At 37.7% G+C, this 17,881-nt stretch overlaps 1 protein-coding gene across 5 annotated transcripts in view; it reads right to left on the reverse strand.

Moving 5' to 3' along the window:
• The window catches only part of KANSL1 (KAT8 regulatory NSL complex subunit 1), a 186,342-nt gene that overhangs the window by 48,951 nt on the left and 119,510 nt on the right, over window positions 1-17,881 (reverse strand). For all 5 annotated transcript variants that reach the window (XM_055321532.1, XM_055321504.1, XM_055321517.1 and 2 more), the window contains one exon: window positions 5,651-5,792. In XM_055321532.1, the coding sequence (XP_055177507.1) occupies window positions 5,651-5,792 (142 nt within the window). The remainder of the gene's footprint in view (window positions 1-5,650; window positions 5,793-17,881) is intronic.

Below are 17,881 nucleotides of genomic sequence, written 5' to 3' on the forward strand. Positions count from 1 at the left end.
CTCCTCAGAAAGGGGGAAAAGACTCATCAAGAAATGTTTTCCCTAGCCTTCAAAATGAAGTTTCTCTGCTAAAAGAACTGCTGCTGCAAAATATTTTCTTGTCTCAATCACAAGCACTGAAAAAGATTTCATAAGCTCTACCATGTCAAAGTAAAAACTATTCGCAAAACCAGCTACCTTGCACACTACTCCCCTCTTAAAGTAGTGCATTCAACATCTTCCTTGCTTAAAAACCTTAGTTACACTTAACACCAGTCTTATTACCTCCTAGAAAATGTTTGCCTATATGAAGTTGTTGCCACTGAGAGGAGGTTATTACAATATAGTTACTAGGTAAATAAATGCAATTAAAGGTTACAATACTACTAGTTCTTATGTCTTTTGTTCACATGGATTCTGCCCTTAAAAAAATATTTTTCGTTCCAAAATGTCATTCATCCTTTCAAAGAGATTGTCAAATCCAAGTCCGGTCTCCTTCCAAGAAAATGTCCCTGGTTAACTGAGCCCTATTTATTTTATCTACATTACCAGAGTTCTTAAAGCATCATGATTATGTCCTACATTCTGTGTATGTGAATCTCATTACCAGAGCAGAACCTCAGGCCAATTTATTTACTGTTGCCTCAATATGTTCATTAACTAATATTAAGCCCCTTAAAGACTTAGACAAAATACAAATATATTTGAATCCCCCATACTCCCTAGCAGAATCATACACCAAAAAATGAAATGTAACAATTATTTTTTGAGTTTTAGGTTAAAAATTTTCCTTGAATAGGAAAGATAAATATAAAACACTGAGTTTATACTAATTACGGCCAGAAGCCTAAATAATCCAATTATCAGGTATAAAGTTACTCCCTCAGTTTTTTTCAGGTGAGAAGGTAAGTCAGGATATAACAGCCAATATTTTCCAGAGAGAAAACTTTTTCCTTAAACCACTGAGTAATTTCTTAAGATAAACACCTCTCTGACAACATGAACACTCTCCTGAGACTTATAAACAAAACCTGGTAGGAACCATTTATTCCCCATCATTTTATAGATTCAGAGAGGATGCAGGTTTGAAGGTCATGTCAACAGGTCAATCCATGGCAGAACCAGGGCTAAAGACTGGGTCAAACTATTCTTGTTCTTTCATTCAAATCAAGCCATCAAGTATCCATTTATCAACATTTTTTAGGGGCTGGGGATTCTGGAAAGGAGAGACAAATCCTTCCACCACTGCACCCTCATCTGAATCCATCCCTGAAAGAGTACTTATATTCTTATACTGGGGAAGACAGATAATATACAATATAAATATGTAAATTTTATATAGTATTATCAGGAGGTATAAAATGCTACAGAGGAAAGAACAGTGTGAGGATTAAGTTGGAGTGGGCACCTCAGGGCTCTTACAGCACTCTAAAATAAAACAGCAAGCTAGCAGACGTTATGGTACCAAGACTGGGAGAGTCTCCCCATCTTTCACCTCTGTTCCTCAAGTCAAAAGCAGAATCATGCCCAGGCTCCCTAGGCCTAGAAAACCCCTACATAAGGATGAAAGGAATTGGGGTGCGTCATAGTTGCATGCAGTAGTAATACATCCTCATAAATTATTCCTTTGTGGAAACACAAAGCTCTCCTGTAGAGGTCAAAAAAAGGAAGAAAAAATAATATGAACTAAAATTGAAAAAGGAAGAATTGGTAGAAGGAATTATGCTAAGTCTGATTCCAATTCCGGGGAAAAGAAGCAAAAAGGAAAGAGGAAAAACCAGTTATAGATGTGGGTTAACTGCTTCTATTTCATCAATTTTGTATAACATATGGAGTCAAAGTACAAGATTAAAAACATCAATTTATAATACAGAGTTAAGATGCAATTTCACATACTCCCTTCCCCTTTTCATTCTGAGTAGGTCCATCTTCCTTCCCCATCTTAAGATAAACCAGTGATCTCACTGTAGATCAGTTCCACAGTAACTGTCTGGGACTACCTAGGCAAGACACAGCTGTCCAGAATGCCTTACATCCCCACTAAAATGGGAAGTCAACTGCTTTACATCACTTTTGAAGACAGGTGCATTTCTAATCTTCTCTTCCATTCGGCTCCTTTTCTATCCATAAACTTCAGTGCTTTTCCACCTCTCATTCCCAATAAATAACTGTGCTGTGTAATTTCACAGATCAAAGAGATAAAAGAAAAATGGTATGTTTTGTATTAGACATGGATGTTGAAGACTGTGTTAAGAAATCTCCTTTAGCAAGGGAACCCATTTGGTCCCTGTGCTTTCCTCCTCAGGTTTATTTATTAGCACATACAAAATTTCAACAAATATGCTCAAGACAAATGATGAAGACAGAGTTGCAGGGTATTAGACAAAATGCTTTGGAGTCAGATAAACAACCATGAGTTCAAATTTACTTCTGCTTCTTACAAACTTGTTAGCTTTAAGATTTGCTCTGTGCATTAAACACCACACATGAACATACCTTATACAGTACACTCTCCAGGTACATAGTTTTCTTTTCTCATTCTAAAAGACATAGTAGCATCTTTTTTTTTTTTTTTAAGATTTATTTATTCATGAGAGACAGAGAAAGAGAGGCAGAGACACAGGCAGAGGGAGAAGCAGGCTCCACACAGGGAACCCGATGTGGAACTCAATCCCTGGTCCCCCGGATCACACTCCAGGCAAAAGGCAGCGCTAAACCGCTGAGCCACCTAGGCTGCCCCATAGTAGCATCTTAAAAAAACAAACAAACAACAACAAAAAAAAAAACCTCACTGAATATGAAAATTAAAATACAATAAATAGCAAGGAGCAAACACCCAGAGGAACTCCTAAACACTGTAAAAGCAAAAGAAATCATTACTGGTACTAAAAGAAACCCTCAAGACTCTTTCAACCTGGAAGTTAATAATTTCTGATTGAAAAGAAATCGGTAATCAACTAATGGTAGTTCTCCCTAACCCTAAACCTTTTTCTTTTTAAGGATTTACTTTCTAACATGTTAACATTAAGTTTCTCAAAGCAGCATAGTCAAAAAAAAAAAAAAAAAAAAGCCTCACCCTTTTTCCCCCCAACCTAAGACAAATTATAACTCTACAGTTGACCACAAAACCTAGACTCATGTCATGCAAAGGTCTGTACTATCCAAGCAATCTTAGATACCATAGAGCAGTATGGAAATGGGAACATCAATCCACTATATCAAAGCAAGGCAGTTAAAAATCTCCCATTGTAATAACTTAAAAAGTAGTTAAGCACTTGGAAAAAAACTAACGAGCAACAGTCAAATGCTTGTATCTCAGCTCTGTTCTCACATGTTTACTTGACCATGAACAAACTGCTTACCCTTCTGGACTTCCACTGGTTTACCTTTAAATTTGTAAGTAATGGTAGAGCACTTAGCACAGTGCCTAGCACACAGTAAATGCTTAAAGACTTTTATTATAGTGATATAAGACTAAATGCATGTTAACTTATCTTTGGAGTGAATTACGGTGCTTATACGTTATACAGGCATGAACAGTATCCCTCCGAAATTTATGCAACCCAGAACTTGTAAATTAATCCTTTTTGGAATTAAGGTCTTTGCAGATGTAACTAGGTTAAAATGAGTGCTAGTGTGGGTCCTAAATCCCAATATGACCAGTGTTCTTTTAAGAGGGCAATGTGGGCACAGACACACAAAATGGCCACATGACAAGAGGCAGAAACTGGAATGATGCTGTTATAAACGGAGGAACACCAAGGACAACCTGCAACCACCAGAAGCAAGGAAGGATTCTTTCCTAGAATCCTCAAGGGAATGTAGCCTTCCTTACACCCTGATTTCAGAATTCTACTCTCCAGAACTGTAGAAAATAAATTTCTGTTGTTTTAAGTTTACCGCTCAATTTGTGCTGTTACAGCGGCCCCAAGAAACTATACATTGGTTTTAAACAGACATTGGGTAAACATAAAATAATAAAATAATAAGGTTGTCAATTTTCTTGACCTATTATTACTTATTAGAATTATTCAATGTTTCCTGTCACAATTTCATAACAAACATTGTGTATTTAGACTCCAGACCAAGAAAATATATTATAATCTTGAATGTCTTATTTTACAGACCATGAAAACAGAGGCCCAGAAAGATTCAGTGACTTTTCTTTCAGAGCTTCTATGGTAGCAAAGACAGAACTAGAACAAAAGATTATCAACCCCAAACTTGGAATACATAATGTTCTGAATAAAAACCTCTTGGATTATCAATATATACACAAAACTCCAGAATAACTACTTTCCGGATATTAGAAATATCTAAGACTTCTGAAAGTTTCCCAAAACCGCTATCATTGCTGCTGAGTTATGAGCTAAAGAATAAAGCAGGAACCAAAAGTGAATTAAGAATATCTTCTCTGGGTGTCTATCTGGTTCAGTCAGTAAAGCACATGACTTTTGATCTCTGAGTTATGAGTTTGAACCCCAAGCTGGGTGTAGAGGTTACTTAAAAAAATAAAATCTTAGGGGAAAAAAAATTCAAACACAGCTAGTAAGACTGTAAACAGAAGCTGTTGCCAAAATACTTCTCTAAAGTATCCATTAAGAACATAAAAGTTCTTAGCTGAAAATGTTTATTATAGTACATTTTATAATATAATTTTAATAAAAGGAATAATTAAAAGTTCCCAAGAAAGGTTAATAGAATGTAGCCAATAAAAATGTTTTCCCAAAAAACAAGAAGAGCACTCCAGTGGAATTTTTGGGATACAAACTCAGATGACATATGAGAGGCTGGGGAACTTCAAACTCTTGTCATTTTATCTTGTCAGTTGGTCATTCTTTAGCTTTGGGCCTACTACTTAATATAATGCATACGGTTCACAGTACAGTAATTTTCTGAAGGCTTTGACCAGCATTAACGCAGAACAGAAAAAGTGTTGTAACACTTAAGAGCAGTAGACTCAACTAGCGAATACTTAAAAAAAAAAAAATCTTGCAGGAATATAAGCCTCACAAAAGTATGATTTTTATTTGCCACTGACCCCTCTAAGGAGAACAGTGCCTGGTACACACAGGCACTCACCTATTTGCTAAACAGACATCTTTTCTATGCACATTCATTCCTCAGTCAAACCCATATTGAGTAAGAGACTTTTTTCTAAGTTCATCTTTAAAAAGAAAAACTACCAGAATGTCACTATCAAAGATAAAAGTTCTGTAGGAATCAGGACTTAGCAGTTTGGAGGACACCAAAAAAACCCAAAATCTCAACACCAGTGTCTAATTTCACTGGAACAATCTGTCAAAGAGAAGCTTAGTGGTAAAATAGAAAAGCACCTAAGTAAAAACGCAAGATGATATCCTCCTGTCATCAATGCTTTTCCATATATATAACAAATAATAAGTTATATCAATGGCTTAATAGTCTCTCTTTCTTAGTTTCCTACTAGCCCCCAAATAGAACTGTTTTGTTCTAAACACATGTTCAATTTAACATTATATTCTAATAGTGTTGTCTCACTAAACAGCAGGCCCTTAAACAAATTAAGCCACTGTATCAGATCACATTAAACTCTTCCCTCTGACACAGTTAAGAGTTACTGAGGATGGGGAAAAAAGGGATAATGGTAATTTTTCACTGGGCTGAAAAAGACCAGACATTTATCTCTTACCTTATTAGCACGTATCTGTTTGTAAATATCTGTTTGCTGCCGAATTCGATATTCCAAGTCAGAAACATGAGCCTGAAGCCAGTTCCAGCGGCTGACAATAGCTGCTCGGTCTGCAGCCCATCTCCATTCTGACCTGCGCCTCCTAAAAGGAAATAAACAGTGAAATTCAAGAGTAACAACATTTATACCCAAAGGGAATGGGAGGATTTTAACATCTAAAGGCTCTTAGGTCACTTCTCTTAGTGCCAAGAAAAACACAAGACTTTATGTATGTATGTATGTATGTATGCATGTCAATCACAGGACACCTATGGACAAAAACTCACATATAAGTAAGTCCCAAATTAACTAGTTGAAACTGACTTCTACTATCCTGATCCTGTGGCAATCTCAGAGAAGACACAGAAATATTCTCAGGAGACAGAGAAGTATTTTTCTACTTTACATAAGACATATAAACTAAAGATTATCTACACAGAAAATCCAAAAGACATCACAAATTAAGAATTCAGCAAAACTGTCAAGATTGGCATACTAAAACTCCAAGTGTTGTTATGTGCCAATAAGTAGAAAATACTCACTTTTATAAAGAGCACTATTCACAATACGAACAAATGCTAACATAATACATGAAACATTTTTAGGGAAAATAATTAAAACCTAAAATCATAAAGGTCTCTATAAATGATGCGATACAATTTTTAACGGCATTTTCATATACATGTATAAATTCAGATATTTTTTAAAAAGATTTTATTTATTTCATCAGACACACACACACACAGAGAGAGAGAGAGAGAGAGAGAGAGAGGCAGAGACAGAGGACAGAGGCAGAGGCAGAGGGAGAAGCAGGCTCCATGCAGGCAGCCTGATGAGGAAGTAATCCCGGGACTCCAGGATCATGCCCTGGGCTGAAGGCAGGTGCTAAGCCACTGAGCCACCCAGGGATCCCCCAGATAATTTTTTTAAAAAGATTTATTTATTCATAACAGAGACAGAGAGAGAGAGAGGCAGACATATAGGCTCTATGAGAAGCCCAATGTGGGCCTCAATCCCAGGACCCCAGGATCACAGCCTGAGCCAAAGGCAGATACTCAACCACTGATCCACTCAGGTGCCCCAAATTCAAATAAGTTCCAATCAAATTCCCTACGAGGTTTTTAATGAAAGCAGATGAACAGATCCAAAAATTCACAAGGAAATGAGGACCAGCAGTAGAGATATTCTAAAGAAAAACTGATGGAAACTGGCACTACAGACTTCCCGTAAAGCCATAACAATTATGGCAATCTAGAAAGACAAAGGAGACTAGTGAGACAAATACAAGGCCCCAAAACTTAGAACTGGATATAAAAAAAGGATGACATCCATTACCAGTGGGGAAAGACTGAACTACTCAATAAAATAGTACTGAAATAGCCAATTCTTTACATGAAAAAAAGTAAAATTAGTTACCTTCTTCATGATATAATTCCTTAATTTTGGAATTCCTAAATCTGAAAAGCCACACTCAAAAGTATCTTTAGGATTCCTTAAATAAGACACAAAAAACATTTTAGTTAAATTTCAACATACAAAAGATGTAATGAAGGTAAAGGCAAGCCGCTATTTGGTAGAAGGTATCTCTAATACAAATAATTCAAGATCAAATATCAAAATATAGAACAGAACTCCAAACAGGTTAAAAAATGGACAATGTAATAACAGATAAATGGAGAAATCACCTAAGAGAAATCCAAATGGCCAGTGAGTACATAAAAATATGCCATACCCTGTTAGATTTTGGTCAATATTTTTAAAAAAGATTTTATTTATTTATTCATGAGAGAGAGAGAGAGAGAGAGAGACAGACAGACAGACATAGGCAGAGGGAGAAGCAGGCTCCATGCAGGCAGCTGGATGTGGGACTCAATCCCAGGACTCCAGGATCACACCCTGAGCTGAAGGCAACTTAACCACTGAGCCACCCAGGCGTCCCTGAACTTCTAATTTTTTTTTTAAGATTTTATTTATTTATTCATGAGAGAGACACACACACACACAGAGAGAGGCAGAGACACAAGCAAGCTCCATGCAGGGAGCCCAACGTGGGACTTGATCCCAGGACTCCAAGATCACGCCCTGGGATGAAGGCAGCACTAAACTGCTGAGCCACCTGGGCTGCCTATTTAAACCCAAATAGGGAAAAACCAAGTTTTGGTAAGATGTGAAAATCAGCAATTCATACACTGCCAGTAACAAAAACCGGCACTCCCCCTTCCTTTTAAAGAGTAATCTGGAAATACTTGGCTAGACAGAAAAATGTGCATACCCAACCATCATGAAATTCTGTTTCTGAAAATAAACCTGCATACCTGTATGAAGAAACTGATTCACTGCAGTAAAAGGTTGTAATAGCTAAAAGTTAGAATCTAATTTGCTAAAGTAGCAAAATAGAAATAAACTAAGAAATAAGTCTTTTCAGATACACACAAGTAGTAAAAGAATTTAATGGAATACTGTTTATCAATAGTAATTATTGTATCTGTCAACATGAATAAACCTCAACAATACAGAACAGAAAAACTAAGAAAACCAAAAAAGAATAAACATACATTAAGGACTGTTACCAGTACATAAATAGTAAAGGTATACAAACATGCACAGAACTGATACTCAACAAATTTAGAATCAGGGTCCTCATCACCTATGGGAAGGGGAATGAAGTTAGATTTTAGCTCTACTTATAATGTAATGTGTGACTCCTCTTTTAAAAACAAAAAGTCTGGGGCACCTGAGTGGCTCAATTGGTTGTGTCTGCCTTTAGCTCAGGCCCTGATCCCAGCATGCTGGGATCAAGCCCCACATCAAGCTCCAAGCAGGAGCCTGCTTCTCCCTCTCCCTCTGCCTGCCTCTCCCCCTGCTGGTCTTAATTATAATTAAGACCAAGGATAGTAACGGCATTTTATTTTATATGGTCCAAAAATAAGCCATTCAAGACAACCACTGTGATAAAGTATTGTCCTATTATTTCTCTGTTAGAAAGAAGGCATTTGGGGATCCCTGGGTGGCTCAGCGGTTCGGTGCCTGCCTTTGGCTCAGGGCGCGATCCTGGAGTCCTGGGATCAAGTCCCGCATCGGGCTCCCGGCATGGAGCCTGCTTCTCCCTCTGCCTGTGTCTCTGCCTCTCTCTCTCTCTCTCTAATAAATAAATCTTTTAAAAAAAGAAGGCATTTTTATAGTTCCCTAATCTTGATGGAATTAGTATAAGATGTAAAGATACTTTTTAAAAAAAAAAAAGTTTAATTATCTGGGGCACCTGGGTGGCTCAGTCGGTGAAGCATCTGACTCTTGATTTCGGCTCAGGTCATGATCTTAGAGTTGTGAGATTGAGCCCTGTGTGTGTTTCTGCATGGGCTCTGTTCTGGGCATGGAGCCTGCTTAAGATTTTCTCTCTCCCTCTGCCTCTGCCTCCTAACTCCCTGCTTGTATGCGTGGTCTGTCTCTCTCTCTCAAAAAAAGTATAATTTAGGGATCCCTGGGTGGCGCAGCGGTTTGGCGCCTGCCTTTGGCCCAGGGCGCGATCCTGGAGACCCGGGATTGAATCCCACGTCGGGCTTCCGGTGCATGGAGCCTGCTTCTCCCTCTGCCTGTGTCTCTGCCTCTCTCTCTCTCTGTGACTATCATAACTAAAAAAAATAAAAAAAAAAAAAAAAATTAAAAAAAAGTATAATTTTCCTATTTAAGTGACAGAATAAAAATGATTAATGTGTTAAAAAAAGTATAATTATCTAGTGTAATGTTGACTGCAAGTCTAGTTCCAGCTCAAATTCAGAAGAGAACCTCAAGAGGTTAAAGTAATAACTTCTGGATCATCCCTAAACTATAAAAATGCCTCCCCCTCTTTTCTGAAAGAGGCAAAGCTAGTTAACCTGCATATCAACTTTCCAATATTCATTCCTCTACAAAGTTTACCACCTTCCTATCCTGTTAAATCTGTTGGTTTTTATAAGTTCATGTCATTCCCAAAACTATCACAGCGCTGAATGTCTGTCTACCATATCACCAATGTGCTCAATAAACCTCCTTAAGTCACTACTCTTTTTTTTTTTTTAAAGATTTTATTTATTTATCCATGAGAGACAGAGAGCGAGAGAGAGAGGCAGAGACATAGGCAGAGGAGAAGCAGGCTCTATGCAGGGAGCCCGATATGGGACTCGATCCCAGGTCTCCAGGATCACGCCCTGGGCCAAAGGCAGACGCTCAACCACTGAGCCACCCAGGTATCCCAAGTCACTACTCTTAATGTAAGTTACACACTACTTTTCCTAAATAAGCTCCCCTCAAACCTCATTTCTTCCTGTCATGTGTAAGGTACCATACAGCTCCTGTGGCTTTTCAAATCCTAACTCTTGAAGAAAACAAAGTATAAGAGAAGTCAAATATTGTAAAAGCAATTCAAAGACAAAAAGTGATTAGTAAAATTAACACAACATCCATTTAATGACAAGCGATTCACAGATAAAATTTGTTTTAACAACTGATAGTGGCCAGCCAAAACAAAACCCTAAAGTTGAAAACTAAAGAAAAGGAGATTTCTTGGTAAATTTACAGCACCTCCTCCTTAGTCACCCCTAATGGACAAGGAATCCTGGCAGTCTCTCCCAATGATCCTGAACTTAGTTCATAAGCCTTCTCATGACAATGTTCCAGGACACCAAGCTCTCTATATTGTCAAGAAAGATGAAATCTATTTGTTATCTCTGAATTTAGACACATCTTAACAAAAAAAAAAAAATTTTTTTTTCCTTGTCTGATGGAGGAAGGGAAGAATAAACCAAAACATTTTAAAATCTGTGTGAAAGTCTGAGGCTACGGGGATCCCTGGGTGGCGCTGCGGTTTGGCGCCTGCCTTTGGCCCAGGGCGCGATCCTGGAGACCCGGGATCGAGTCCCACGTCGGGCTCCCGGTACATGGAGCCTGCTTCTCCCTCTGCCTATGTCTCTGCCCACCCCCTCTCTTTCTCTCTGTGACTATCATAAATAAATAAATAAAATAAAAAAGAGAGTCTGAGGCTAAAAAAGAAAATTACTTAAAACATTGCAGTTTACAAGAACTTTGATGAATAAATACTATTTTTCTTTGATATCAAAGAACAGCCCTTTTAAATTTTCCTAAGGTCAAAACTAACAAACCTGCTATATAGGTATTCTCCTAAATATCAATAATAAACTGAACCTCCTTATAATATTTCTTGGAAACTGGCGAATAAACTAATTAAAAATAGGCAGCATTAAGGGAATAGTCATCACAATTATGAACAAGTTTCATTCTACAAATACATTTGTCATTTGACAGTTTAGAATTGGAAGTAATTTTCAATGGCAAGTTGCCACAATATTATAATATAATTAATGAAAAACAGAAAACCCTGCCCCAAGTGTCCAAAAAAGTATTTTGTGCTTTTTTTTTTTTAAAGAAGATTTTATTTATTTGAGAGAGCAGAGAGCACAAATGGAGGGGGGCTGGGGGAGAAGAGAAGCAGAATCACCACTGAGCAGGGAGCCCAAAGCGGGGCTTGATCCCAGGATCCCTAGATCATGACCTGAGCTGAAGGCAGACGCTTAATCAATTGAGCTACCCAGGCACCCTAGTATCTTGTATTTAAAAAATCTGCAATAGGGGATCCCTGGGTGGCTCAGCGGTTTGGCACCTGCCTTTGGCCCAGGGCACGATCCTGAAGTCCCGGGATTGAGTCCCACGTCGGGCTCCCGGCATGGAGCCTGCTTCTCCCTCCTCCTGTGTCTCTGCACCTCTCTGTCTCTCTCTCTATCATAAATAAATAAATAAATAAATCTTTAAAAAAAACCAAAACTGCAATATGGGCAGAAAGCTCAACTGTAGCAAAGGTGAGAGGAATACAGTTAACAAGTCTGAGGTAGCTATGATGATGTTACCAAACTCCAGTGATAGAGCAGAACCTCACAAAATATTATTTTAAGAATATATAAGATCTTCACATCCCTTCTTTTTCCCCCATAACAAATACAACATGCCACAGAAGCTCAATTTACCAGAGGGAGACGTGGATTTCCTCCAAATGTTCAAAATGTAAATTTATTATTCTGATAATTTACAGATCAAAAATGAGATATTGATTTAATATTAGTCATATAGACTTCAAAAAAGAATACATGACTAAGGCAGCACAAAGATAATTACATATTGAGAATTTGTTTCTAATGTAGTCTTTATGAATGATGAAGAAAAAGATGCATTCCAACATAGATAAGTCTTTCAACTCTCTCTTGTTGCTTATGCTGTGCTAACAATTAGTGAAATTGTTTTACTGCATTGCCTGTGCAGGATGCTAGAATGCCTTCTAATCTATTATTCTGCTATGAACTTTATTCCAGAATGTTTGTCTATACCTACCAGGCTACTGCTTGAGAATTCATTTTAACTCATATTTTGCCCCTCACTTTTATCAAAGTTTTATTGATAAATTTGCTTTCCCTCCATGTGCTACATAAAAATCCATTAAAATTTTACATTATGGGTTGCTTTTGGTTACCTAACTGCAGGAAGATACAGTTCCAATGTTTCCTTTGGTAATACCACATGAATAATAAATTGTAATGTTGCCAGCTATGTACCAGTATTTATTTGTATAAAATAGTATATGCCCTATAAATAGATTTCTTTTTTAGCTATGTGAATTTATAGTTTAATGGTTCTTTTTAGAAGGTTAGAAGGATATTACCACATATCTAGAACTTAGGAAATTTTACAGGAACCCCTATAGAATATTTATAGTGCTGACTTGAACAAAAAACTATTTCCTCTAAAAAAGCTCTTAGATTTATAAATACTTTGAAACTACATAGTGAAAAGCACTTGAAATTTTAGGGTTCACCTTACCTGCTGGCCAGTATAGAAAATGAACAGGTGATTTTTGTCTTTAATTTTCAAAATCATCTTGAATGGTAATATTAATGGAAATGTTTCATTAGAAGAGGAGAAATAGATCAACACAGGGATTTTTATGTAAGGAGATTTAACCTCTCTTTAAATGTGGCAACCAAGATCCTCCTATATTTCTTACAAATTAGGAATTACACACTGAATCCTCAAAGGTGTCACTGACAAAAACTTTTTTTTACTGCACCTTAAGAAGTAATGGTCTGAATCACTTAACTCAGAGGTGGTTACCACTGATTTTCTAAAATAGAAATATTAAGGAATGTAATTTCTGCTAACAGAAAAATAAGAATTTGCAATATTATGCCCCTTACTATGCCCACTGTCAACTTATTGTCAAGGAGTTCCAACAAGAGATTACTAATATACCAACTCTATTTGATATACCCTATATTCAATGCCTATAGTACTGCCACAAATAGCAGACCAACAAGCAGCAGTGACAGATACTTCTTTTTTTCTCAAAGATAAAGTACAGTAAAAGCGGACTTATCTGAAAGGAACACTAAAGCTAGGCATTGAACCACATCATATTTAACCTACTGCTGTCTTTAATGAAACCACCTAGTCCTATTCCAAGATGGAAAATCTGTAAATCTAGCAGAACAGTGCTGATGGATAGTTTTCCCTGATCTATATATACATTTTGTAAGTACAGGGGCGGGGGGTGGGGGAGTGGGGACAGGACAGACACGACAGAGGGAGGGGAAAAGAGAATCTCAAGCAGGCTCCATGGTCCCAGAGTAGAGCCCAATGCTGGGCTCAATCTCACAATCTCAAATCCTGTACAGTAATTTTTAAAAATTTTCATTAAACAATAATGAATAGGCTGGAAAGGCCTAAATGGCGGTGATTCCTCTTCAATTCTGATTTCATTTCTATTTCCAGTTCTTTCACTTTATGTTAAAAAAAAAATTCTACTAACAAAATGGCTGTCTACAGCAAGTTATACAGCACTATGCTGGCACACAAAAAACTGGCACACAAATCACTTCAGTTATGTGCTATTCAAAGTGTGCAACAAGGCCTGGGAGACACCTAGATTCTGAAATCTCCAAGTTCTCTAGATGACTTAGAAAACCAACAGAATAAAGTAAAACTGAGATCCCTGAACATCCAGAACATACACAGTTGCAAGATTCACAGTATCCAGGGTAAGGGTTAGAGTCACAAGAACAGAAAATCTTGACATTATTGAGAGCCTTATTTAAAAAAAAAAAAAGTGTATACAAGAATTCACTATCTCAAATGTAGTATGAAATGAATAGGTAAAAGAGCAGGAATATAGGTTCACGCCAAGTTCTCACTTTTATTTACTCTATGACATTACAGACATGAAAACTGACCTCTGGAAGTAACAGCAACCTTTGCCTCACAGGAGTGTGGCGTCCATAAAATGATATAATCCTAACTGCAAAGTACAATCTGTGTATTAGAAAAGATTAAATAAACATAACCTTGGATTTCAATTCTGTATTGTAAAAGATACAAAAGAAGGGAAAAAAGAGAAATCTCTAAGAGGCAAAAAAAAAAAAAATACAGGAAATAGATGTTTTTAATAGCAACAGAATTTTGAGCGTTCAGCTTCACTCATCCAAAGAAGTTCCATTCTAAGTAGCAAAACTAAAGTATAGCTGACCCTTGAATAACATGGGGGTTTGGGATATCAAAACTTAACTCCTAATTGCCTACTGTTGAGTGGAAGCCTTACTGATAACAAAAACAGTCAACACATATTTTGTATGTTATGTGTATTACATACTGAATTCTTCCAATAAAACTACAGGAAATACTATGAAAATCCTAAGGAAGAAAAAATACATGTACAATATATCCAAAAAAAAAATCTATGTACAATGGACCCTCCTAGTTCAAACACATTATGTTCACAGTTCAACTGTAGTTCATTAGAATAGATACTGTATTTAGCAACAACTTCAATGATATTACCCTCTACTAAAATTTAGAGGTGGAGGAAATAAAATACTGGGAGGAAAAAAGTCTACCATCAAATATCCTTCATGTTTTAGCTGTAAAATAAAACTTAGATAAGAATGGGTTAAAAAGCAGTTTGCATCTGTCATTCTAACTGGTTATATCAGCTTTCTAGAGAGGTTTGTAGTAACAGGAAGCAAATGTACCAGAGCCAATTCTAAACTTCCAATTTATCCTGATAGACTCTGTGCTTGAATACTGAAGGCTTTTGTCCTACTGCTTAAACCTGATTACCTCTGAAATTGAAGAGATTTGTGTATTTCAACAAATTATTTCAGCCAAACTTTCAACCACCATGAACTCTTCCTCCTCCCCCACACCCCTGCCCCAGTGCCATTTAATAAATATTTAAGCACCTATTATTTACTACCAGAGATTATACTAGGTGCTGGGGATACAGTAATAACAAATAAGAACTGTGGCTCATTAATCTTAGAGTTTAATGGGCAAGATAAATATTAATAAACAATCATGCAAAATGTGAGATAAGAGATTATAATAAGTATTACATCAGATCTAGATTGAAGGATCTAGAAGACTTCTCTCTGTGGTATAAACATTTAACCTCCAAAGAATAAACCAGAACTTGGCTGGGCAGACTTGCTCAGGATGAGAGGTTCCAGGAATAGGGGGATGTGGAGAGGCATAGAAGATACTGGGGGATTGTGGTGGGTCTTAAGAAAAGATATGTACACAAGTTCTCTAGCTGGAACTTAGAGGGTGAAGAAGGGGAAGAATGCACTGGAGCTGGCACTGGATATAGGTAGGTAATAGGGTCAGATCATATAGAACTCTGTAATCCATGTTTATTTTATGAAACAATATTAAGCAGTCCTGGTCTATTGCCTATGTTCATGAATTTATCTTGGGACTCTTTTTAAATGAAAATTTTCAGGGACGCCTGGGTGGCTCAGCGGTTTAGCGCCGCCTTCAGCCCAGGGTGTGATCCTGGAGACCCGAGATCAAGTCTCACATCAGGCTCCCTGCATGGAGCTTGCTTCTCCCTCTGCCTGTGTCTCTGCCTCTCTCTCTCTCTCTCTCTCTCTCTCTCTCTCTCTGTCTCTCATAAATAAATAAAATCTTAAAAAAAAAAATTCAGGGACACCTGGGTGGCTCAGTGGTTGGTTGAGTGGCTGCCTTCAGCTCAGGTCGTGATCCCAGGGTTCACATCAGGGTACCCACAGGGAGCCCACTTCTCCCTCTGCCTGTGTCTCTGGCATCTCTCTGTGTCTCCCTCAGAAACAAATAAAATCTTAAAGAAATAGGGCAGCCCGGGTGGCTCAGCGGTTTAGTGATGTCTTCAGCCCAGGGCCTGATCCTGGAGACCCTGGATTGAGTCCCACGTCGGGCTCCCTGCATGGAGCCTGCTCCCCCCCCGCCCGCCTGTGTCTCTGCCTCTCTTTCTCTCTCTGTGTCTATCATGAATAAATAAAATCCTTAAAAAAAATCTTAAATAAAATAAAAAATTTCAAATACAAGCCAAAAGATAACAAGCGTCCACATAACCATCAACTACCGTCAATAATTATCAAATCTTGGCCAATCCTCTCATCTATAACATCCACCCCCATCCCTGTGTATTAATTTTAAAGTCAATCCCTGTCATTAGATCAGTACATCTTGTATTTCCATGTATAACTTTAAAAGGTAAATTTTTTTATAAATTTTTATTTATTTATGATAGTCTCACACACACACACACACACAGAGAGAGAGGGGGGCGGGGCAGAGACAGGCAGAGGGAGAAGCAGGCTCCATGCACCGGGAGTCTGACGTGGGATTCGATCCCGGGTCTCCAGGATCACGCCCTGGGCCAAAGGCAGGCGCCAAACCACTGTGCCACCCAGGGATCCCTAAAAGGTAAATTCACTTAAAATACAGTATACTATATATAAGCGCGTGTGCGTGCGCACACACACACACACACACACTCTACACTATACACTTTCATAATTTAAAAAACAAAAAATCCTTCATGTCAAATATCCAGTTATTGGTCAGATACCGTGGACTGTCTCAATTGGTTTCTTCAAATTGAAGACAAGATCTACACAGTGCATTTGATTAGTACATCTCAAATTTATAACATATTTCCTCTTTCTGTTTGCAATTTATTTGAAGAAACAGCTACCTGTCCTTTAGAATTTTCCATGTTTATTTTTATTCTTGTCTCAAAGTCCACACTTCTGAACTTTATAAACTCAACCTCTAAATTAGTTTTAGTTTGTTATTTAGTATTAGTACAGATTAACAGATAAATTATTTGTACTTTTGTACATTTTTACATGTTTAAGAACTGAGATGATGTTCGGGGAACCTGGGTGGTTCAGTTAGCTACGTGTGGACTCTTGGTTTCAGCTCAGAGTCCTGGCATCCAGCCTCACATGGGCTCTGTGCTCAGTACAGAATCTGCTTGTCCCTCTCCCTCCTCTTGCTCATGCTCCCCTCTCAAATAAAATCTTTAAAAAGACGAGATGTTCCAAAACACACTCTAAGTTTTAAGGTACTTCAAACTCTTCTCAATGCCCATTTGTCAGACTTTTTATTAATCATGGTAATATTTACATAATACATAATCTGCTAAGCACAGTAAAACAAAAAATAGAATTAATTCTCCAACAAAGCCCCTCAGTAGCAGTACTCAGGTCAATCTGTCATACCCGATTCAATTTCCAACTAGAAAATATCCAGGGACATCCTTTATGCCTAAAACCCACCACGCTGGGGAAATCTTTCCCCTGGAGAACTGTATCTTGGAATTCATTACTTTGTATTCTTCAAGCTTACTGTGATGGTCTTATTTCATTATTTGTGTATTCTTATTTCCAAAGTCATGTCATAAAGACCTTGACTGGTCTTCAACTAGATTATCCATGCCTCTTTATGGGTACTACCATGTGTTTAAACTGTAGATCAATTTTCAGTTCTCTGCATACATGTAGTCACAAATAAGGAACTCTCAGGAAATTAAAAAAACATACATGAGACTGATTTAGCCAATGACTTGTCCTGCTTAATTATCAAACTGTTTAATACAACAAACCAGGGAACCTGGGAGGCTCAGTTGGTTAAGCATCTGCCTTTGGCTCAGGCTACCATTCCAGGGTCCTGGGATCAAGTCCCACATTGGGCTCCCTGCTTGGCGGGGAGTCTACTGCTCCCTCTCCCTTTGCCCTGCCCCCCACCCATGCATGCTCTCTCTCAAATAAATGTATTTTTTAAAAATTAAAAACCCCACCTAACTGAAGCTTGAAAGACCCAGAATGCCTTTGACAC

The sequence above is a fragment of the Nyctereutes procyonoides genome, unplaced genomic scaffold, assembly GCF_905146905.1.
Source record: "Nyctereutes procyonoides isolate TBG_1078 unplaced genomic scaffold, NYPRO_anot_genome, whole genome shotgun sequence".
Taxonomy (NCBI): Eukaryota; Metazoa; Chordata; class Mammalia; order Carnivora; family Canidae; genus Nyctereutes; species Nyctereutes procyonoides.